The following is a 21366-nucleotide window of genomic DNA, read 5'->3' as shown; positions in this document are numbered from 1 at the left end:
TAAAGGATTAGCTTAAAAACGCCAGACAGGCAGCACTCACTGACTAGCCGGCATTTGAAGCATATGGTCTCATTGAGCAGAAAATTATTTTAGAAACAAGTTGTTGATTTGATTTGTGGAAACGCACAAAAAGCATGAAAAAAGTACTGGTCACAGGCGGAACTGGGCTGGTGGGCAAGGCTCTGGAGGCAGTGATCAAGGAGCAGTCCCCAGAGGACGAGCAATGGTTTTTTGCGGGCTCTAAAGATGCAGATTTAACGTAAGTCATGAAGAAACTCAATTGAACGTATTCGTAAAAAAAGATCTCTACAGAAATCTGGCCGCCACGCAGGCACTCTTCGCCCGGGAGAAGCCCACGCATGTCATCCACCTGGCTGCAATGGTCGGAGGCCTGTTCCACAACATGAACAACAACCTGGACTTCCTGGTGAGCTCTTAGCCTCATAGATGATTACAAGACCCATTTCATGCGAATCCATTTCAGCGCAAAAACCTGCTCATCAACGACAATGTCCTGCAAACGGCATACGAGCAGGGCTGCGTCAAAGTGGTGTCCTGCCTGTCCACCTGCATTTTTCCGGACAAAACCAGCTACCCTATAGATGAGACCATGGTGCACAACGGCCCGCCGCACCCCTCCAACTATGGCTACTCCTACGCAAAGCGACTGATAGACGTGCAGAACCACGCCTACCACGATAAAGATGGCCGGCTGTTCACCTCGGTCATTCCGTGCAACATATTTGGTCCTCACGACAACTTTAAGCCACAGGTCAGCCACGTCATTCCGGGCATGATCTATAGGATGCACCAGCTGGTTACGGAGAAAACTGACGTCCCCGAGAGGGACAAGGTGTTTACCGTTTTCGGAAGCGGCATGCCACTACGGCAGTTTGTATACTCCCTGGACCTGGCGGAGCTGATGATCTGGGTGCTCAGGAACTACGAAAGTGTTGAACCCATCATCCTAAGCGCGGACGAAGTGCAGGAGGTTACCATCTTCGAGGTGGCTCAGGCCGTTGCAAAAGCATTTAATTTTAATGTGGGTTAAAAAGCGAACTTTGTGACAAGGCAAGAGATTAACTTGATTTCTTCCAGGGAAAACTGGTCTGTGATACGAGCAAGTCGGATGGACAGTACAAAAAGACGGCGTCTAATGCCAAGCTTCGCTCCCTCCTACCAGACTACGCATTTACGGACTTTGAAACGGCAATCAACGCCTCGGTTAAGTGGTACAAAGAAAACTACGACCAGGCCAGAAAGTAATTTAATATTCCAACCCCAACAATTGTAAATAGATAACCTATTTCCACAGAACTTTATGCGCGTTTAATGTCCAACAAAATAACAATACCTAGTGTGTCAGCTTAATCAGTCCAGGAGTCGCCGTATTGGTTCTTTCTTCCAGCGGGTTCACTTCGTGTCTGCTCCACGGGTCGCTGTTGAACGGGAACTGGTGGTTCGTAAGGTCGCGAGTATGGGCTCTGCTGGTGCTTCGAGTACTCTTCTCGGTTCCTTCGTCGCAGGTCCTCGTAAGACTGGCCCGGCTTAGACGGCTCCAAGGGCAACTCCGCCTCCAGCATCGAACCAGCTGCTGGGAAGAAGAATGCACAGAATTATAATAGAGAATGAGAAGCATTAGATGAGCTTACAGTCCAGGGTGGGGCGGTAGATGTCGTCTAGGCCGGACAAAGTAGGGCGCGATTCTGTGTCCAGATTGAGAGCAGTGCTTCTCCCGGGCTGATACGCCTCATCGCTGTACACGTCCGCTGAGCTCGGCGAGAAGGGTGCCAGAGTGAAGGCCCTGCCCAGATTCTCGTCCGGTGTGATGGAGCTGATGACCCCGCCGCCCTGTCTCCGCTGGCGCAGCAGCTCGCCCAGATGGGAGTTGGGTAGGCGCATGATCTTCTCGGCACACTTCTGCTGGTAACTGAACTTGCCCACAAAGTAGCCCAGAATGACGCCCATCACGACCTTGGGCACGGCGCCGTACTTGACGTGTCCCTGCAAATAGCCGTTCTTGACGCCGAAGTAGGCCAGCAGGCCCAGTCCAGTGCCGAAGGGCAGGCTGCGCTGGAAGAATGACTCCGTGTTGCACTCACGTAACGCCTTCACCTCCTCCGCAGAAAACTGATAGTCCGCCTAAAAAAGATGCAAGCATTTAGGTAGTGGCAGTTTAAAGACCGCAGAGCACTCACCAGGGGATGGGGAGCGTGCGGCGGAGGATGTTGAGAGCCATCGTTCAGCGGGGAGTCCATGCTGATACAATTTAATGTAGAATTTGTGAAATGTATAACGGACCAACACCGGCGCAGCCGATTTGCCAACCCTGGTCGCCGGCGAAACGGGCCAGTGAGATCTGCACATCTCCAGAACTAGTGATGGTCGATCTATACACAATGGTTTCGATAGTGAATCTTTGTCTACTCCCTAAACTCGTTAAAAACCTTTTTCTTTAAGAAGTTTTTTAATGAAAAAAATAACATTCATTTATAGAGGATACACTGGAATTTGTTGTCAATAAAAGTAAAACTAGGAATAGATTTAATGTAGTAAACAAGTCACATTTTATAGAATGAAAAGTTTGCTCTGATTATCATTCATTTAATTTATACAAAATTTTATATCTTTATGTAAGTTCACCAAAACTATCAGCAGCGTTGACTATACGAGAAGCAGTTTGGATATATAAACCAAATTAATAATCGAATAAAATCAAAACCACCAGTCTACAAACGAATACACTTTTCAAAATTGACAGTAATTGGAGAACGCGTGCTTTGATAAGAGGTGGAAAGTCGCGCACCACCAGAACCAGGGATGCAACGCGCACGACGCGACGAGATTATGACATTTTCGCTGTCAAGTAAAGTTACAGCTGTCTCGTCTGCTGGCCGCGATCCTGAGCCTGCCCTTGTAATTTATTGAAATTTGTAGTTTTGGCAATGTTTTCCACCACCACACACTCCGTGGTAAGTGCTGCCCGATGGCAATACATTCATCCGCCCACCTGACTGCTCCATTTCTTCAACCCAACACTTGGAATCGGGGAACTGCGTGTGATGTGACAGCCCTACCTGTACCTAGGCAACTTCAGCAGAAAGCCGCACTACTACTCCGTTAATCGAACCAAGCTGCACGGGAGCGCGGGAGCTGCACGGTTGCCCAAGTCCACGTCCACGTCCAGCCGGAGTCATGACCTAGTGCTTGACCTGCGGAACCTGCTGAGCCGTTCGAGCGCCAGCATACAGGGCATGGTGGAGAGGGCGGCTCGACTGAATGGCATTCTCGACCGGCGGCTGGTCGATGATATGCTGGCCAAGGTGACGAGCATTCTCCCCTCCATGCGCGACGTCCGAGTCACGTTGGAGGAGCCGGCCACACAGATCGGTCGTGGCCAGCTGCAAAATTATCAGTTCGAAGTTTCGCTAACCGGTGCAGCGGGTGCCCTGCCCACAGGCGCCAATGTGTACGTATTCCAAATTACTTTTTGGAGACTCTGGTTAATCCTGGTTAATGTTTTCAGCAAGGTGATTCCAACTATTACGCCAGGTCTTCTTCGTCCGCTCTTCTCACAACAACAGCTGTAAGTATACGGAACGAATCTACGAACTATATCTAAAGTGTAGCCCTTTATAGAAAGCAGATACGTGGCTTTAAGACGGATCGTTCCATTGAGGCGGAACAAAAGCGCAATCCCACAATGACCTCCCGACTAAAGAATGCTCTGGCCAACTCGCCCCAGCGTCTGGATGGGGACACACCCCTTCAGGCTGAAAAACTGAGACGGCTGCTGGCCAAATCCGAAGAGAACGGATTTAATAAAGGCGTAGGACGACAGGGTCTCTCAATTGTTAGCCGTACTAATGTTTTGTATTCTAGGAGAGCCTGAAGATTGCCTTTGCCGAGGGCTACTTGGCCGCCGCCAACTCGGAGGACTCTCCAAAATCAGGGAAAACTATGAAATATCTGAAGGTACGAGTTTAAATTCATTCAAAGTGTATCTTGATTACTTTGAAATCCACAGAAGGCCCTTGTCTTCTTTAGTGTTAAAAATAAATTCTAGTAATTGTCACGCAGACTTTGCAGACTATCGTCGTAATCGTCGTGTTCTTGGGCATTTTCCTGAGCTTCTTTACAACCTCCAACGGATCCGTATTTCGGTGAGCCTCCACGTCATTAGTTTTGCTTAACCCATCTGATATGCCTTTCTTTCAGCAGCATACAACTGGGCAACCAGGTCGAGGTGGACCCGGAGGAGATCAACGTCACTTTTGAGGATGTCAAGGGTTGCGACGAAGCCAAGCAGGAGCTCAAGGAGGTCGTTGAATTCCTGAAGAGTCCCGAAAAGTTCTCGAACTTGGGCGGAAAGCTTCCAAAGGGAGTGCTCCTGGTTGGACCGCCGGGTACTGGCAAAACACTGCTGGCCCGTGCCGTCGCCGGTGAAGCCAAGGTTCCTTTCTTCCATGCTGCCGGACCAGAGTTCGATGAGGTGCTCGTGGGCCAAGGAGCCAGGCGAGTGCGGGATCTGTTCAGTAAGTGAATTTGAATTACCCAAAGTGCTCAACTAAACAAGAACATAATCTTGCAGAGGCAGCAAAGGCCCGTGCCCCTTGTGTGATCTTTATCGACGAAATCGACTCGGTGGGCGCCAAGCGAACCAACTCTGTGCTGCATCCTTACGCCAATCAGACCATCAATCAGCTGCTCTCCGAGATGGATGGCTTCCATCAGAACGCTGGCGTCATTGTTTTGGGAGCCACCAATCGTCGCGACGATTTGGATCAGGCTCTGCTGCGTCCCGGTCGATTTGATGTAGAAGTCATGGTGTCGACGCCCGATTTCACTGGGCGTAAGGAGATATTGTCTTTGTATCTGACGAAGATTTTGCACGATGAAATTGACTTGGACATGCTGGCGCGCGGCACCTCTGGTTTTACAGGAGCGGATCTGGAAAACATGATAAACCAAGCGGCGTTAAGGTAAGGAATAACTTGTGTGGATTTATTCAATCACAATTCTTAAGAGCGGTACTTATAATTCTAACATTTTGGCAGAGCTGCCATCGATGGAGCCGAAACGGTCAGCATGAAGCATTTGGAAACGGCACGAGACAAAGTACTTATGGGACCCGAGCGCAAGGCTCGTCTGCCGGACGAGGAGGCCAACACCATAACCGCTTACCACGAGGGCGGCCATGCGATTGTGGCCTTCTACACCAAGGAGTCGCATCCGCTGCACAAGGTGACCATCATGCCCCGCGGACCCTCCCTTGGACACACCGCCTACATACCGGAGAAGGAGCGTTACCATGTCACAAAGGCGCAGTTGCTGGCCATGATGGACACCATGATGGGCGGTCGTGCTGCTGAGGAACTGGTCTTCGGCACGGACAAGATTACGTCGGGAGCCAGCAGTGATCTCAAGCAGGCAACCTCGATCGCCACGCATATGGTCAGGGACTGGGGCATGTCCGACAAGGTCGGTCTTCGCACCATCGAGGCATCAAAGGGTCTGGGCACCGGCGACACCCTTGGCCCCAACACCATTGAAGCCGTGGACGCGGAGATCAAGCGCATCCTCAGCGACAGTTACGAGCGGGCGAAGGCTATCCTGCGAAAACACACCAGGGAGCACAAAGCGCTTGCGGAGGCGCTTCTCAAGTACGAGACTCTTGACGCCGACGACATCAAGGCAATACTGAATGAAAGTCAGACGTAGTTTCCCCATCGGTGTGGTTTGATGGTGTTCAAGGATCCAATTGGAAGGCCGGGTTGGTCTGCCGCCGGACATTCAGCTGAACTGCTAAATATTTTTAGTTACAATATACATATATAAAAACAGGAGAAAAACCAAGCAAGAGCGAGACGCAGACGGACAGTTAAGAAATAAAATGTTACACATATTCAGTTATGTTTTCCATCATTCACGTTAGAATTAAATATTAGTTTGAGTAATAAATTAATTTGAAGTGGAATCCAAATATTGTTTGCGCGCCCATATCGATGTGACCAGACTACTGCAACCTTAAATAGTGACAATTTTCTAGAACTTAAATCATATATATTTTCGACACTAAAGAAATTAATAACAAATATGGTTTGGATCTCATTTTTTGTGGAATCCATTCCCTGCTCATCCATGTTAGTATTTTCCAATGTATATTTGACGTTTGCGGTATATTTGAACGACTGCGTTGTGGTCACACTTTCTAGCTGTCGAATTTCCAATTCATGTTTTATTTTTTGCCGAATAAATTGAGATAATATTCTGAGAAAATGTGCGACTACAAGGTCTCGGAGCGGGCGTACGCCAAGTTGATATTCCACGCGGCCAAGTATCCACACCAGGCGGTCAACGGACTGTTGCTGGCCGAGAAGACCTCGAAGGGCTCTCTGGTGGAAATCGTGGATGCGATTCCGCTTTTCCACCAGTGCCTGTATGTCACCCCCATGGCGGAGGTGGCCCTCATGCTGGTAATTGCCAATTGCCCTTCCTAAACTCACTCCACGAGGGGCTCGGTGAATTCTAATCCGGACAGTAATGTGGTGCGCCCAATCATGGAACTAACATGGCTTCAATTTGTATCTAGATCCTCGCACCCTAGTTAAACACTCCGCTATCCAAAAGATATATAACAATTCTAATCTATTGCGGCTGCATAGTTATCCAATATTGTGTCTAGAACGGAAATGTTTATGTTCCAAGTGATCTTTATTCAGTAAAATGTACCTTGTACCCCACGATGGTATGTTAATATTAGCATATCAAATTCAAGAACTAGTGTCACACCACTTTTACCCTGTTAGAAGTTTATGAGGCAGATTAAACCAGCAGTCTTAAAGCATTGAAGTTGTGAAGCATGAATTAAGTTAAATAGCCGATAAGGTTGTGTACTAGTTAGTACCATTATTATAGTAACAAAATTTATAAAATAGGGTTTATAATGGCATGAGTACGAAAATACCGATAATAAACCTACCTACACTTTCAGATCGATGCCCACGCCGAACGGGAGGGATTGGTAATCGCCGGCTACTACGCAGCGCCGGAGAACTTCTACGACAACCAGGTCGACAAGACCCCAGCAGCCAAGATAGCGGACAAGATCCAGGAGAACTTCAAGAACGCCTGCTTCGTGGTGGTGGACAACAAGCTGATGACGCTGCAGCACGATCGAGCCGCCATCCAGGTATTCAACTGCCCCGGAGACTCCGGAGCAAGGTGGTCAAAGGCCAAGTTTACGCTCTCACAGGCGTCCGACACATTGGAAGGCGTGTCGCTGCTGCTGAAGCGCGGAGCCATGCGGGATTTGGTTGACTTTGACAACCATCTAGATAATCCGGACAAAAACTGGACCAACGACTTCCTGAATCAGCCGCTCAACGATCTGCAGAAACTGTACTAGTCGCCCGTTTCAAACGTACGTTTGTTTTAGTCTAGCAAAATCGCATTCGAGGGAACATGCCGGAATTTCAACCTTGCAATTTAATTTATTGTAATTACATTTGGATTTCAGTAATCTTTAGAATAATGCATATAAGTTAAATAACATTCAACTAATTAATAAATAATCAATTCTTTCATCATGTTTGAGTCGAAAGTTGTCTGCAGTCCGAGTCCGTCTGTTGGTGCACGTATTGTAATATCCTTTGTAAGTCCGGTCCGGTCCGGTTCTGTTCTGTTTATTGTGTTGAGTAAACCTAAGCGCGTTACAATTATCGTTAATAAATACAGATGAATAATATGTATATAATTTTGCTCTTGGTTTGTCTGGCTTGTAAATTGAAATATTTTACAATAATATTGTAATATCGCGATTGCTGATTATACATAGGTATACATAATACGTACTTATGTGGATATATCGGAGATCGAAAGTATCGCAAAAACGTTTATTTATATAATTTCAGTGTATTGTATATTTCCATATTATCTGATCGAACGCATAACGAACTCTTTACACCGTACACTAAACGTATAGGGGGCCGGGACAACGAATCACTGATCACGGATCTCTGATCACCAACGGGATGCCATCGTGAGCACCTTACTCGTATTTGATTTGCAAGTTATATGCTATATGCTTCTGTAGTTCTGTGTATGAGGAGTACGCTTTGGGTTTGTATATAATATCTTTTGCTGGATTGAGTTATGTTTCTGTTGGTTATTTTTCACCCAGTGTCCGCTGGAAGGGATGGGCAGGTGTGGGTGTGGCTGTGGTCGTGGGCATGACATGGGGGAATCTGTTCTACGTGGGGCGCCTTTTGATTATATCCTAGCTATACAAGAGCGCCTGAACACGCAAGCATAATCAGTATGTAAGAGTATGAGGCATACTTCGCTCGGACTCTTTCTCAGTCCACATCGTGATATATCTGGGTTGGTGTGTCTTGTGTTCCGTCACCACATGCTATGTTAGTTGATCTATAAGAATGCAATAGAGAAGTCATGTATCAGTGGGATGCTGTGAGGGAATGGCGAGGGAAGAACACCCAAACGAAAGATGCACTGCAATTTGGAAAACTCTAGTAGTGTACAATTCTATATGGACGTGTGCGAGTCTAACTCTGTGTGATGGGCATGGAGCTGTCTAGGTGGAGGTGTCGTGGGTGCAGCGGTACGGGACGTATCTGTGTGTGCTGGGGATCGTGTCTAGAGTCGGTCTCCTCTGATATTTACCATTCCCGCGGACAGAGAGTTGATGGCCTCTTCCACCGTCGGCTTGTGTCGATCGATTTTAGATGAGTTTATGGGCGAGAAGTTGTCTACGATTGCAAGCGTGAACGAATACACATATACAGATAGATATAGAAACACAAAAAGCGATTTCAAAGCAAATCTCAAGTGCCAATTACCGAGATCACCACTCGAACTGGAGTCCGTAAAACTTGGTGTGCCCTCTGTCCATGTGGGAGTGGAGCCCTCACCTGAAGCGGGCGGGGTCCAGGCCAATCCGCCGCGGGATCCATACTGGCTGCTCGACGAGGTGTCCACCGCCAGTAATGTATCCAGATGTACTTCCGATACGCTGGTTAAACAATAAATCAATTTGTTACAAATGGGTATTTCCACTCGACGGCGGGATAGCTTAGATGTGGCTAAGAAACAGAAGCACTACTACCTCACAATGTCCTCCTTGTAGGAGCCTCGATAGGCGGGTCCAATGTTCATCTTGCGATCCAGATAGTAGGACTGCTGGTGCTGCTGCGACTGCTGGTGATGGTGGTGATGATGATGCGACCGGCGCCCTATCGACGAGCTGCTGTTCTTGTTCGAGCTGTCCTCGGAGATGTCGTCAAAGGCGGGGGGAGGAGTCGAGCTGCATGAGGGCGTTGTGCCTAGCAATACAATGAGCAGAGCAAAATATACAACGGAATGAGTGGCAGAAGTAGACAGTAGTAGTAGATAGTAGGTAGCTGGGTAATGGTGTAGTGTGGCTGGGTAAGCGAGGTGCAAGCGAGTAGCTAATCCCGTCCCTGTCCGCGTCCCGTCGATCCCTGAGTCCCGTCGCTCTCGGGTATCGTGGAGGGCGCTGCCTTTGGCGCTCGTCTCTTGCCCCGTCTGATCTGCTGTCCAGGAGGACTCCTCGCAGGCTCTACGACCGGCTCGGGAAGCGTCAGCTTGGGTAGCGGTCTTCTGGGGCGCTGTATCGCCTCCAGTTCCCGTTTGACCTCCAGAAAAGCACTGACCGACTGCAGAAGATTATCCTCCTCCGGCTGGTTCTCGCAATCCTCGCCACCGAGTGCCAAATCCACGTAGTGAAAGTAGCGCTTTCGCCTCTGATGTCGCTGCAGCTTTTCTTGAATCCCTCGCCTAGGAGAATGCTGGCTGTGAATACTGCCCGATGATCGGGAACGTCCCGTACGATAGCTCTCCGCTCTGATCGGCGGAAAGCTGCGAACTATGGAGCCCACCGATGACCGATCACTGCGCGCCACAAAGCTGTTCTTGCGCTGGAAGATGTCCACGTGGTTGAGAAGCCGTGGCTGCTGGCGCCGGAAGCTACTCTCTGATCGAGCTGTGGAGTAGGCGGAGTGGAGGGAATCCCGACGCCGCAGCGAAGAACTTCTCAGTAGAGTAACCGTTGGGTCTGCCAGACGAGCAGGCGGAGCAGATGGACCATATGGACCACTGTTAGGAGCATCGAAGAGATCATGCAGCTCCAACCAATCCTGGACATTGCTAGGCGAACGGCGATCCCCGAATCGCGGAATGCCCTCGTTCGCTGGGACCTGAAGGGTGTGGGTATGTGCTGGTGCCGGGTTGGGATTAGTGGTGTGCGGTTCTGTACCTGGTGTCGTCCGATCCTGGGCATCCTTGCGCCGTGGCGAGCCGCGTGGCGGTACTGGCGGTGGCACTCGCGTCTTTAGATTACTGGCCGCTGGAGTACGCTGCTTGACGGGCGGTGGTGCCCGTTCGCTGGCGCCACTGGTGGTTGCTGGACCTAGGGCAGTTGCTCCTCTTTCGGCTCCACCTGCCGCTCCCGCTGGCGTGGGCTCGGTGGTGGGCGGCTTGGCTGGCTGGTGAATCTTGCCACTGCTGTGCGAGTGCGAGGCGTGAACCGCTGAAGAAATTAAAATAGTATATAGTATAGCTTAATTTTTAGGGTGATTAACTTACGCCTGGAGGCCACCTCGTTGTCGCTGTCAATGGAACGCTGAATGGCCTTGGAAAGGCTTTTTCTCTTAGAAGGCGAATGCTTAAGCGCTGCAAAAATTATGGAAATGGAGTAATTAATTGCGGAACACATAAATTTGTTTCGATCGAAAGAAAAGGTTCAAAAAGCATAGCACTTCCAAAGCAACTATGCGAAGCCAAGAGCAATACGGTTGCCAGGATGCCAAGGATGCCGAGGATGCCAGGGATGTGAGGTCAACTAACGTGAGATTGAGAGGCATGCTTTGGCGTCCGTTTCGAAATCATATAAAACCAAGTGGTGAATACAAAACATCGTTAATAAACACTATAAAATACTCGATAAGAAAGGTGTAAGTAAAACTCAAGTGAGAGATAATCAAAGGTTAAAGGACATCGACCATTCGTTTGTTTACCTATGTAGCTGGTCACCAAGGTACGAAATTTTCTGTGATTCCCCTTGATCTCTGGGAGATCCACTATATGCGTACGTAAGTGTGGGTGATTGCATTCGAGACATGGCCATAAAAGAAAGCAGAGAACAGAGCGGTTGGTTGGTGGATATTGATTCGATGTAGAGATATGTAGGTATCTCCTCAAATCGGCGTCTACTCAGGCCAAGTGTACCATATTGCATTTTTGCTGCACATCGATCGATTAACCAACATTAGCAAGCTACGAGTGTCTAAATGGTGTTCGGTGTGTTCGAATGTAAATGGTGTGAAAGTGTCTATGGCTAACTATCTACTCAAAAATGTCGGAAACCGGAACCGGAACCGGAACTGAGTGCTTGCATAACTCGGCCAACTGCACACAAAAATGCCTTACAGTACGAGTACTTAGCCCGACTTCCACGACCGGTCCACTTACGGGAGGGTATCTTGCGGAACACGGTCTTGGCCATAAAGTTTTGGAATCTTTGAGCATAGAACGAGGGCCGGCAGACCGATACGGTTTCCTGCAAGAGTACATATCAGTGGCAAGTCCTTGCTAGAATCATCAGCCTTACCCCATCGTGTATGATGCTTTTGAATGTGTGCTCCAGCTTCTTCTTCAGCCTGTAGGATTGCAGGATGTCGATAATGCCGATGTAGAGCAGCAGGCGTTCGCCCTTCTCACTCCTTGCTGGAATGCCACCAGGTCTGGAATTGGGTTAGGTCGTCGCATGTAAGCTCGGAAATATATGGAACTGAAATGGAAGCACTCACGGCACATCCTCCTCGTCGTCGATGGGTTCACTCTCCGCCTGAATGCTCTCCATAGCCGTGGAGTGGGCAACCAGCCGCTGGCGATTCACCGACCTGTATGCCGCACTGGGTTAGATCTTTAGATTGCCCGAAGGCTTGGCAGCAAGCTGAGATACTCACTTATTCCTGCTGATGCCTGTGGCCGCATCGCCATCCAGGGGATCGTCTCCATCTACATCGGAGTCCTCGGCCAGCGGAGCCCTGAGCGGTTTTCTCTGCTCACTCTGCTTCTCCTTTAGCGCCACGTCCAGATTGTGGACGCCGAGGAGCAGGGAGTAATCCATGATCTTAAAGGACTCCAGCACCGTACAGTCGCGTTGAATGGTCTTGATCAGCGCGGCGTAGGTCTCGGCCTCCAGGAATATGCCGTTGGGATGCTGCTCCATGAAGTCGAGGTCCTTGTACGTGGGCGACTTCTTGGCACGCTCCGCCTTGTTGGCCTTGCGCTTGAACGTGGAGCCCTTGAGGTCGTACTTGAGGTGCATCTTCACGGACGAGGGCAGCAGATTGTTCATGACCACCAGGCGAATATTTTTGGCATTGCTCGTCTGCAGGCAGTACAATCCGAAGAACTTTGGCAATAGCGTGCGCGGATTTTGATTTAGATTCATATAGTAACTGAAATAACACTTTTTAAATAGGTCTTCTGGCAAGGATTGTTTGGGTCACCCACCCAGGCAGTAGTTTCTGTAAGAATTCACCCTCCTTGTGTTGCACCGTCTTTATGATGAACTCGTCGTCGGTCGTCAGGTAGAATATAGAGCCGGAAGCACCAGGATTGGACAGTTCCCGCAGCGGGGACGTGCACATGGACATCTGGAAGTATGGACCATCAGTATCTACCGACTTGTAACTCACCACATCGCCCACTCACCATAAAATCATCTGGCTGGATGCCAAACAGATCCCGAAAGTAGCGAAACGCTATGGGCGCGTAGATCTTGTATCTGAACTCGCTGTAGTGGTGGGCAGGTGTAAGGCTAGAACCCTCTGGTGGAAAGGTGATGCTCTCGATTTCCCAGAAGTCCATCATAAGTAGATCACGCTTGGGCTTCGAGGCCAGACTGCCGACCTGCGAAGGATATTTCAAGATTACTAAGTAGCTGGGAAAGCCAAGATATAATTATGATTTATTTGCTTTTGTTGGATTAAGCACTTGTAATCCCGCCCTAAAATAGTGCTGGTGAAACATGTATCCTCAAGTACTTAAGGCTATGAATGTTTCTTACAGTGTGCTGGATTCCCAGTTGGATGGAGCCCATGATCTGCGACGTCTGGATCTTTTTGTACGTAATCTCGCCGCCCTCGCCGACGCGTCTGTGGCCAATCTTGCGCTCCTTGTCCGCCTTGCTGGACGCTCGGTTCGGTCGGTTGCCCAGCTGGACGGATGAATGGTTGGTTAGTTGGTTGGTTGGTAGGGAAAGTAATTGACCCGATTAGTTTGGATGGGAGTGACCTCGAGGCCAAGGCGGATGTACTTACGTCGGGCGATGAGTTTCCCACATGGTCGGTGGAGGCTAAAGAAAGACGGACAGAGTTCATTATTAGGAGTCATGTTTAATTCAGGCCATGACGCAGTCGCCTGGTCAATCACCGCAACTTGAACTTGGACAGGACACTCTCCCTCCAGTCGCGTGTGACTTTCTTTTGTTATCAATCCCAAAATATAAATAGGAGCCGATGGAAGTCCGTCTGACAAGTGCGGGGGTGGATTCACACTCACGCTTCTTCGCTTCGCGCGAGACACATGCGCCAGGGGCATTTCCATTCGACAGTCATTGATTTTTTTCACGCTGCGAAAAGTGACGGGGTCTGTGGATAATAGTTACCATTGCTGGGCTCGGCCAGTTTGGCCTGTGACGCCGAGGAGCTGTCCATGTCGATGGTGTTGATGGTGTCGCCATCGCCGGAGGCCATCGTGCAGCTCCTGCTCTGCTATCCTATTCTCTTCTCTTCTCTGCACTCTTCCCACGACTAGGACTTCACTAGGACATGCTGGCTGGCTGAGATTGTGGACTTGGACTATTCGAGGGCTGCTTTCACGTTTTCCGATCCTCGGCGATTATCCAATCGAGTGGGCTAACTGGGTGGCAGGAACCTTGGCTCTCGTCTAGCGCTGGCGTCAACGTTTCTGCTGTCTACGGTGATGGTGATGTTGATGGCTCCTCTGCCACTGCTGTCATTTTCACTGCATACTCATAGGCACACTGGAAGGCTGGAAGGTCGGCAGGGCTGGAAGGGTGTGCGCAGGAACAGGCGCAGGGTTGCATTCACAGTCAGACGGTAAAGCGGAGCATCCGCACTGTTGTAAAATCCGCAAATAGCAATGTTTATAAAGCTAGTGGCCATAATAATAATAATTGATGTCAATAAATATACTATGTGATTTGTAACTCCCACATGATTAAAACGATATATTAAAAGAAAAGTTTTTTTGAACCAATCCATAGATGTCATAAACAAAAGTAATTGTGCTTTAATTAGTCCTGCGGGGACTTTTTTTTTTATTATATTACTTGAGTCCAAGGTCTACAGTGTAATTTTACAATAAAAATACAATTTAAAATTTGTTTAGTTTTTTAGCAAAGAAAAACGACGACGAAGGCGGTTGGTTTAATGCACTTTTAATGTTTCTTTTCGTATTTTTTATTAGCGTTTCTGTACTCAATTAGACCTATACATCGTATATAACTATCATATATATTTTATTTATGTGGTAAATATATGAATACAAGAATTTCTTGTTATGCTTTACTGTTGTCCTTTTTGTCTTTATGGGTTCGTTTGCTTACGCATTGTGGTGTTTGTTTTTGTTTTGTGTTTCGTTATCCTTACAAATACATGCATGTACAAAATAAGCGCTTTTTTTAAAAATACCGCAAAAAATTACGTTTATCCGTTAAAAGTCTATTAAAAATTAAGGAGTATCAAAGTTCCTAGTCCAAACATAAAAACGAATGTAGCCTACATAAAAAGGACACTACCAAACTAACTGCTTAGAGCTAAGGATGCGATGGACATGACTACGGCGACCGTTGTCCACTTGCGTTGTATAGTTGAGGCCTTATCTGTAAAGAAGAAAATATTATAATGATAACTTTAAAACTAGATTTTCTATGAGTATATAATTTCAAACAAATCTAGCTTACTACTTAGATGCTACGATGCATGAATGAATAACTTGTCCTTATAAGCAAAGTGTTATCCAGGCTTACCTGTACTTACCATAGAAAATAGTCTCCCGGCGCTTGGTGTAGTTGGTGCCAACTAGGATAAACGCACAGGTGATCGGGGTGGGGGACTCGAGTTGATCTCTAGGAATGCGGGTGCGAACGGTCATGCTGTAGAGGCCACTGGGGTCCTGGTCCAACTGCGTCAGCACCGAGTCCAGTATGTGGGTGTCAAACCTGCGGAGGGAACGATTAGGTCCTTGCGCTATTCGATTTCAACGGCCCCAATGGCCGTTGACAGTGGATCCTCTTACATGACAGACAGCATGGGTTGCGGGAAGACGTGCTGGACCGCACACATGATGTCCACGTCCATACGCGAGCCGCTCATCCGCGCTTCCAGCATGAAATCCGATTCAGGAACTGTCGCAATCGGAGCGGATTGGACGAAGGGAGTGTGGTGGAGAAGGCAGACAGGAGCCAAAAGACAAAAAGTCGTGAGAATTAATCAAGTGTCAAACTAAACAACGAAACAAAACAATACCAAGCAAAACAGTGTCCCAAAGAAAAGCACAAAACAGCACAAACAAGCCGTGGTTCCGGACACCGCAGAGACTGCCACATGACACGCATGCAAATATGAAAGCGAATCACACGTGCCACACAGGTGCTGGGCGCCCACCTGCACTGGCAAAAAAACTACTGACCCCAGCATTTATGAGGGGACCTCGATTGGGAACGCCCTGACTAAGCCAATTACAGGTGTCCTACAGCACTGAAAACAAACTCAGATACTAACTTAAATATGATTAAAATATTCAAACCACAGTTATAGTCAGTACTCTAGCTAGGAAAGTTGCTTTAAAAAAATATATAAGGTAATAATAAATGGTCTTCAACATATCTTGAAATATAATAGAATATATATATCCAGTGCGTTGAAATTTTAAATTAGAATGGCTCGGGCACAAGATGATATTCGAGAGAATGAATGCTAATAGTGGGGCCGAATAAAGGCCAGCGCATTAGAGTAAGGCTTTCTCGGCTTTTGTTAATGGCTTTAAAGTACATAAATCATAATTTTTGTCTCCCTGTGTAAACACCGACCCGAGAACACCTATGCAAACACCCTGGTGGCGGGGGCCAAGTCAAGATGGGGGCGGGTGAGGGCAAGTGGCCAGGTTACCCGGCAGAACCAGAGGCAGAACCACCACCTTAGACCTTTCGACCCCCACCACCACCTGCCAAATCCCCTTTCCAACCTGCTACCCATTCCCATTCCCATCGCCACCGCACATCTTTCACCGCCGATCCTTTTTCTTTGCGCTGTGGTCGTGACACCCACCGATTATTTGCAGGCGGGCACTCCGCTTATCCGTGGACTCGAAGGTCTGCACCGCACAGGTGTACTCCCCCGTCATGTTCCAGTCGGGATTCTTTATCGATATAACACCGGGACTGCCCTCCATAGTGAATATTTTGGTGTCTATCTTCGACTTCATGAAGCCCTACAGGCGCAAGAACAAGAACAAATCGAAGACAAAGACAGGGTTCGATTAATCTTAATTAATTCGGTGCGACCAAAGACCCCGAGTGACTCACCATGGCGAACCCCTTGACCGATGGTATCCACTGGTAGATGGAGTGGTTGTTGAACAGCCACTTGAGGACGAATCCCTGCTCCCGCGGCCCGATCTCCACCTCGCAGTCGAGCACCAGAGGATCGGGTTCGTGGTCCCGGAACAGCGTGTAGGTGCGTGGCACCCGCAGGTTGGTGATGCGCACCGAGTGGGTGACTGTGCGGCATGGAGGCAGAGTAGGAGGAGTACAGGATTAGTTTGGAGGAACCTGAAAAGGATATATGCGGGAACTGCTCACCCGAGAGTAACGCGAGCACGGCCAGCAGGGTGGCGCGTAGCCCTCGTCCTCGCCAGCCCGCCATGACGGCCGACTAGGTTGCCCCTGCGTCGCTGGGCACTCCAGATCCTGTCGATTGTGATCCTCCCGTTCCGCGAGGACGCGCCGTCGTTGTGCGTGGCAGTGAATACTTCTGTGGTGGTTGGACGTTTCTACTTATCGTGGTGTTGTCTGTTTTCGGCTTGCGCTTTTATGTGGATACATGGGGGCCTTTGGTTGCACTCATTATCACCAATCTCATCACAGCAGCGGAATGGCAGGGGGATGCTTTTTTCTGGGGATACGGGCACTGACTGGCACAAACTTTTCTGGGCCCAACGAGCTCAGCACCGCGGACGCAGCAGCTCCTCGCAGGACATCTCCCACTGCAAGTCGCAACTATGGCAATCTCCTTTTATGGCCCGGGCCATTTAAAGTTTTGCCCACACAGGACAGGACACTTTTTGTTAGCGAAAAATCGACTTTTTGCAGCCCACATACACGAACATCTACGGCTGCGATAGTGTGTGCGTGCGGAATGGAGTCCGCGGGGGCGAACTGTGCCAAAAGTGGAGTTCGTACTCTCGGCGTAGCGCGTGAGTTCTGCTGGCGGATACCAATAGTTGGTGTTGGTATCTTCGGCGGCACACTGTTGTCCCGCTGCCAGGCGCAGCTTTTCATGTTTTAACACTGGAAGCCAACGGGACGCTCGTGGGAGAGCGGAGCTTTCGTTTGGTAGCGCCGAACTCCACGGCGTTCTATGGCGGCACAACTGCGTCCTGCGCCAAATCAGCTGAGCGATGGTCACTGCGCAGGCGCTAAAGCTGAACTGATTTCCAGGCAGGGGTGCCACACCTGGACAGGTTTGCTGGGCGGTAAATTCAAATAACTCGGGATGTTTTATTGAAAACAAAAGGTAACAAAACGTCAAAAAGGGATCCCTTTAAGGATGTTATTACAAGGAAGTGAGTGGCCACATCTACATCAACTGTATTATAATTATAAAAATAATACAATATTACAGGTATCAATAAGATTAAAAATTAATATTTAGTTAACACGTATTTCAGTACCTACCAGTCAAACATGTATGCCTTATCCGTGTAAACTATTATTATGTTGTTGTTTATTCAATTTTCAATAACATCAGCAAAATTCTTATTCTAATTTATAGTTAATAGTGTTCCTCTTGCTTGGATGTGTTACAGTTACACGCAGACGCACACGCACACACATACACATGATTAGTACTTGCATGGTAGATATAGGTCTAGAGCCTGGAGGAATCCCGAGTCCAGACTCCAAGAATTCGCGTTAAAAGTATGCTATAGACGTGCGATGCTTCAGATTTACATAGATATTACGCGCAGATATATGTATAGTACGTAAGTGGACTGGCAACTATAGCGTTGACTTCGATTTGGTCGCATTTTAAAACTCGTGTGCTGGCTCCTACATCCTACGGATACATCTACTGATCACTACTTGCTGCTCGGATTGGATTCCTGGGGGGTGCTGGTGGTGGTGTTAGTGGAGTGTTAAAACGTGCTTAGATCGAAACTGAAATCACCGTTCAATGGACTGTACACGAGCCAATTGGTTCACGCGAGTGGGAATCCCGCCTAGTCGCTGGCCTCCTCCTGGCTGCCACCGCGATGCAGGTGATGGCCAATCAGCGTCTCGATGCGGAAATCCTTGGCGCTGCTCTGTTTGCTGGTCCGCAGGACCAGGGGCTCGCTATCGAAGCGTCTCCTTGGACTGGAGTCGGACGCCTCGGCAGAAGCCTCAAAGATCAGCGCATCCGGCGGCGCATCCAGGCGATTTGTACAGGCGCTGTCCACCGAGTCCGAGATATGTGAGTCCTCCTGCTCATTGCCGCTCTCCACGTCGATCTTGTCCTCGCAGGAGTCGTCATCTCCCTCGGCTTCCGCATCGGCCTCTGTGTCCGCATCGTCGTTGTACACATTGAGATCCATGTAACCACCGCCGGCGGACAGTCGTTCTGCGTAATCCCTGTGGCCGGGAATGCCCGCAGCACTGGCCACAGTCGCCACATCAAAGGCGTAGGGGCTTTTGTACTTGGAGCCACGGCTGCTCTCAGATCCCCCGCCTACTCCTCCGCCGGAGCCACTACTGTGCGGTAGTGCATCCAGGGCATCCGCTCCTCGACCGCGATTCATGAAGGGCAGCCGGTCGAACTTGTCCCCCGACTGACTTCCCTGGTAGAAGGATGCCTCGGCATTCGCAAAGAAGTTGAACTTCTTGTCCGCGCGCAGCGCTGAGTCAAAGACATCCGCCGGATTGTGGACCACGTCGAAGTCCCTGCTCCCATTAAAGTTGGGCACATTGAAGTGCACTGGCACGAGGGGCACGGGCTTGCGGATCCAAAATGGAGACAGCGTGCCAAAGACCGCCGGAAACGAAAAGCGTTGCATGGTGGGCGCCCGCTTGTAGCGCTTCCGCCGGCGCAGGAAACTGCCGTTGTCGAACATGTCCTCAGCCAGCGGGTCCAGCGTCCAGAAGTTGCCCTTTCCGGGATTTCCCGGTTCGCGGGGCACCTTTATGAAGCAGTCGTTCAGGCTGAGATTGTGCCGGATGGAGTTCTGCCAGGCGGGGAATTTGTCCTTGTAGTATGGAAAGCTACAAGTAAATTGCACAAGTTATTTAACATTATTTTTCGAGGAGTTTTTTTGAAGAATTTGTAAGTTTGTCACTTATATTGCAATCACAAAATAAAATATCACATTTTATAATTTATATTATTTGAAATTTGGTAAAAGCACTGAATGTCTGTTCTTTTGTATGTTTTCAATTTAAATTTAAATTTTAAATTAAATAAGAATACTACAATCGTCTTTACAAACAACTCATTTCATGCTCATTTTTTTCTGATGTTTACATAACTTTTTGTAACTTGTAAAAAGTCTAACTATTTGTTCTCCATTCAAGAATATTAACTTTCTGGTAACTTATGTATTCAAGCCTAATAGAAACACTCACCGCGACATGATGAAATCGCAGATCCCGCTGAGCGTGAGCTTCTTGTGCGGCGACTGAAGAATGGCCATAGTGATTAGGGCTATGTAGGAGTATGGCGGCTTTACCAGGGGACCACCCGAGGATCCCGAGCCGTCTCCGTTGCCGCCGGCGGCACCACTTCCGCCCATGGACGACGGCTCGATGTCGCTGTCGTCGCAGCCCATAGACATGGCATCTGCGGCGGCAGCCCGCGAGGAGGCACTGCATCCGAGTCCGTTGCCGCCGGAGGAGCCGCCTCTGGAACTTTTGATGAGCGGCGGCGAGAGGGAGACGCTGTCGTGCAGAGTGTGCATGGGATCCGTGCTGGTGTGCATGTCTTAGCGGGTATACACTGTAGTCTATTTGAGTCCGCGAATCGAACTCACTTAATTTAGAGGACGCAACACTGTTATTTAACTATTTTGCTCAGGAACTGTGTTCGTTTTGGCGTTTCACTTGCTTCACTTGGCATTTGCATATGCTTTTCGATTCAACTTGGAATTTGATATTTTCTTTTTTGTTTCCGCTTCCGTTAACCGTTCGCTGTCACCGTCGTTTCCGGTTTAGCTGCCAGGGTAAACTGTACATATGGCCAGCAGTGGTGTGGAAAGTGGAAAGTTGGCTAGCGCCTAGTCCGTCGTCGTGTCCGTTGAAGGCGGAATCCGCTGGCCAAATGTTAACTGAATCGCAACGAAAACGAAAATCTTCTCGCCCAAAATGTTTTTCTACATAACTCAAACATTTATTTATGAAAAACCGCTGCCATTGCCGCTGCCGCTGACGTTTCCCTGAGCTTTTGTGTCGCCGTTGCTGTGTTTTCGTATCTCGAATAACTGTGATTCTACTGCCGACGTCGCCGTCGGCGCGGGCAGAGCATCCTGACGGCATCCTGGCAGCATCCTGGCTGCGCCCCGACAGCATCGCAGCAGTGGGAGAGAGAGCAAGAGAGCCCGGCCAGACCTCTCTTTCTAGCGGGGGATGGGTTGATATCCTGCGAACCAATCTATGCGAACTCGCTCGTGCCATCCCTCTCCCACTCGCTGCGAGTCCTTACAAAATGGTGGAGAGCCCTGGCTGTAAATGCGATATTTGTGTTTTCCTCTCTCCAAGCGGCGGCAAATTGGCAGCGACTGCAGAAGCCAACGCACGCGGTGGTGCGGGGGGATAAACATTTTGCGCAAATTTAGATACCTTTTGCCGCTTTGACGTCGTGGCTCTTAATAATGTTTCATTATGTCAGCCACATGGAGGCAGGCGTCCTTTTCCCCTGCGGCCCCCTCGCCTTGCCACCACCCACTCTGCTCCTCTGCCCCAAATGTTATGCTTCAAATGTTGGCATTTTTATGTGCGAATGTTTTTCTAACCGTATGTCGACGTTTCTTGGTTTCTCTCGGGCT

General features: G+C 48.9%; 7 protein-coding genes across 18 annotated transcripts; 3 read left to right on the top strand and 4 right to left on the bottom strand.

The window, feature by feature from the left end:
* The first annotated feature begins 17 nt into the window (after positions 1 to 17).
* On the top strand, positions 18 to 1317 carry LOC6735783 (probable GDP-L-fucose synthase). Its single transcript, XM_002082660.4, has 4 exons — positions 18 to 259; positions 313 to 427; positions 485 to 1042; positions 1099 to 1317. The coding sequence occupies exons 1-4, from the start codon at positions 135 to 137 to the stop codon at positions 1264 to 1266; spliced, it is 966 nt and encodes a 321-aa protein (XP_002082696.1). The 5' UTR covers positions 18 to 134; the 3' UTR covers positions 1267 to 1317.
* On the bottom strand, positions 1307 to 2387 carry LOC6735782 (OCIA domain-containing protein 1). Of its 2 annotated transcripts, none has more exons than XM_016168774.3 (3): positions 2199 to 2387; positions 1653 to 2142; positions 1307 to 1591 (listed from the first exon to the last, which is right to left on the bottom strand). In XM_016168774.3, the coding sequence occupies exons 1-3, from the start codon at positions 2256 to 2258 to the stop codon at positions 1368 to 1370; spliced, it is 774 nt and encodes a 257-aa protein (XP_016029159.1). In that variant the 5' UTR covers positions 2259 to 2387; the 3' UTR covers positions 1307 to 1367. The 2 variants fall into 2 exon arrangements, with proteins under 2 accessions (XP_016029159.1, XP_016029158.1); XM_016168773.3 differs by having other exon boundaries at positions 1307 to 1594; positions 2199 to 2385.
* A 174-nt stretch (positions 2388 to 2561) lies between these two features.
* Positions 2562 to 5905, top strand: LOC6735781 (ATP-dependent zinc metalloprotease YME1L). 4 transcript variants are annotated; one of them, XM_016181341.3, is made up of 9 exons: positions 2562 to 2972; positions 3072 to 3469; positions 3527 to 3586; positions 3640 to 3829; positions 3883 to 3975; positions 4090 to 4163; positions 4219 to 4535; positions 4592 to 4982; positions 5058 to 5905. In XM_016181341.3, exons 1-9 carry the CDS (start codon positions 2946 to 2948, stop codon positions 5719 to 5721), a joined length of 2214 nt encoding a protein of 737 aa, XP_016029154.1. In that variant the 5' UTR covers positions 2562 to 2945; the 3' UTR covers positions 5722 to 5905. The 4 variants fall into 4 exon arrangements, with proteins under 4 accessions (XP_016029154.1, XP_016029155.1, XP_016029157.1 ...); XM_016181342.3 differs by having other exon boundaries at positions 4081 to 4163; positions 4222 to 4535; XM_016181344.3 differs by having other exon boundaries at positions 4081 to 4163.
* Positions 5906 to 6156: 251 nt separating this feature from the next.
* On the top strand, positions 6157 to 7747 carry LOC6735780 (ER membrane protein complex subunit 8/9 homolog). Its single transcript, XM_002082657.4, has 2 exons — positions 6157 to 6476; positions 6995 to 7747. Exons 1-2 carry the CDS (start codon positions 6279 to 6281, stop codon positions 7406 to 7408), a joined length of 612 nt encoding a protein of 203 aa, XP_002082693.1. The 5' UTR covers positions 6157 to 6278; the 3' UTR covers positions 7409 to 7747.
* LOC6735779 (phosphatidylinositol 4-phosphate 5-kinase type-1 alpha) lies at positions 7474 to 14117 on the bottom strand. 7 transcript variants are annotated; one of them, XM_016168769.3, is made up of 16 exons: positions 13715 to 14104; positions 13368 to 13402; positions 13115 to 13264; positions 12760 to 12957; positions 12559 to 12701; positions 12006 to 12503; positions 11847 to 11951; positions 11648 to 11780; positions 11509 to 11596; positions 11055 to 11117; positions 10624 to 10710; positions 10295 to 10567; positions 9125 to 9341; positions 8859 to 9031; positions 8683 to 8768; positions 7474 to 8427 (listed from the first exon to the last, which is right to left on the bottom strand). In XM_016168769.3, exons 1-16 carry the CDS (start codon positions 13800 to 13802, stop codon positions 8419 to 8421), a joined length of 2346 nt encoding a protein of 781 aa, XP_016029150.1. In that variant the 5' UTR covers positions 13803 to 14104; the 3' UTR covers positions 7474 to 8418. The 7 variants fall into 7 exon arrangements, with proteins under 7 accessions (XP_016029150.1, XP_016029146.1, XP_016029145.1 ...); XM_016168765.3 differs by having other exon boundaries at positions 7474 to 8768; positions 13715 to 14105; XM_016168764.3 differs by lacking the exon at positions 8683 to 8768 and having other exon boundaries at positions 13715 to 14105.
* A 376-nt stretch (positions 14118 to 14493) lies between these two features.
* On the bottom strand, positions 14494 to 17658 carry LOC6735778. Of its 2 annotated transcripts, none has more exons than XM_039291558.2 (6): positions 16934 to 17658; positions 16658 to 16851; positions 16401 to 16563; positions 15370 to 15478; positions 15101 to 15292; positions 14494 to 14953 (listed from the first exon to the last, which is right to left on the bottom strand). In XM_039291558.2, the coding sequence occupies exons 1-6, from the start codon at positions 16995 to 16997 to the stop codon at positions 14950 to 14952; spliced, it is 726 nt and encodes a 241-aa protein (XP_039147492.1). In that variant the 5' UTR covers positions 16998 to 17658; the 3' UTR covers positions 14494 to 14949. The 2 variants fall into 2 exon arrangements, with proteins under 2 accessions (XP_039147492.1, XP_002082691.1); XM_002082655.4 differs by having other exon boundaries at positions 15111 to 15292; positions 16934 to 17656.
* Positions 17659 to 17831: 173 nt separating this feature from the next.
* On the bottom strand, positions 17832 to 20799 carry LOC6735777 (fork head domain-containing protein FD3). The gene is made up of 2 exons (XM_002082654.4): positions 19952 to 20799; positions 17832 to 19591 (listed from the first exon to the last, which is right to left on the bottom strand). The coding sequence occupies exons 1-2, from the start codon at positions 20302 to 20304 to the stop codon at positions 18574 to 18576; spliced, it is 1371 nt and encodes a 456-aa protein (XP_002082690.1). The 5' UTR covers positions 20305 to 20799; the 3' UTR covers positions 17832 to 18573.
* Positions 20800 to 21366: the final 567 nt, after the last annotated feature.

Source organism: Drosophila simulans, chromosome 2R (genome assembly GCF_016746395.2).
Source record: "Drosophila simulans strain w501 chromosome 2R, Prin_Dsim_3.1, whole genome shotgun sequence".
Taxonomy (NCBI): Eukaryota; Metazoa; Arthropoda; class Insecta; order Diptera; family Drosophilidae; genus Drosophila; species Drosophila simulans.
Note: the sequence above shows the minus strand (reverse complement) of the source record. Positions and strands in the feature narration are given on the sequence as shown.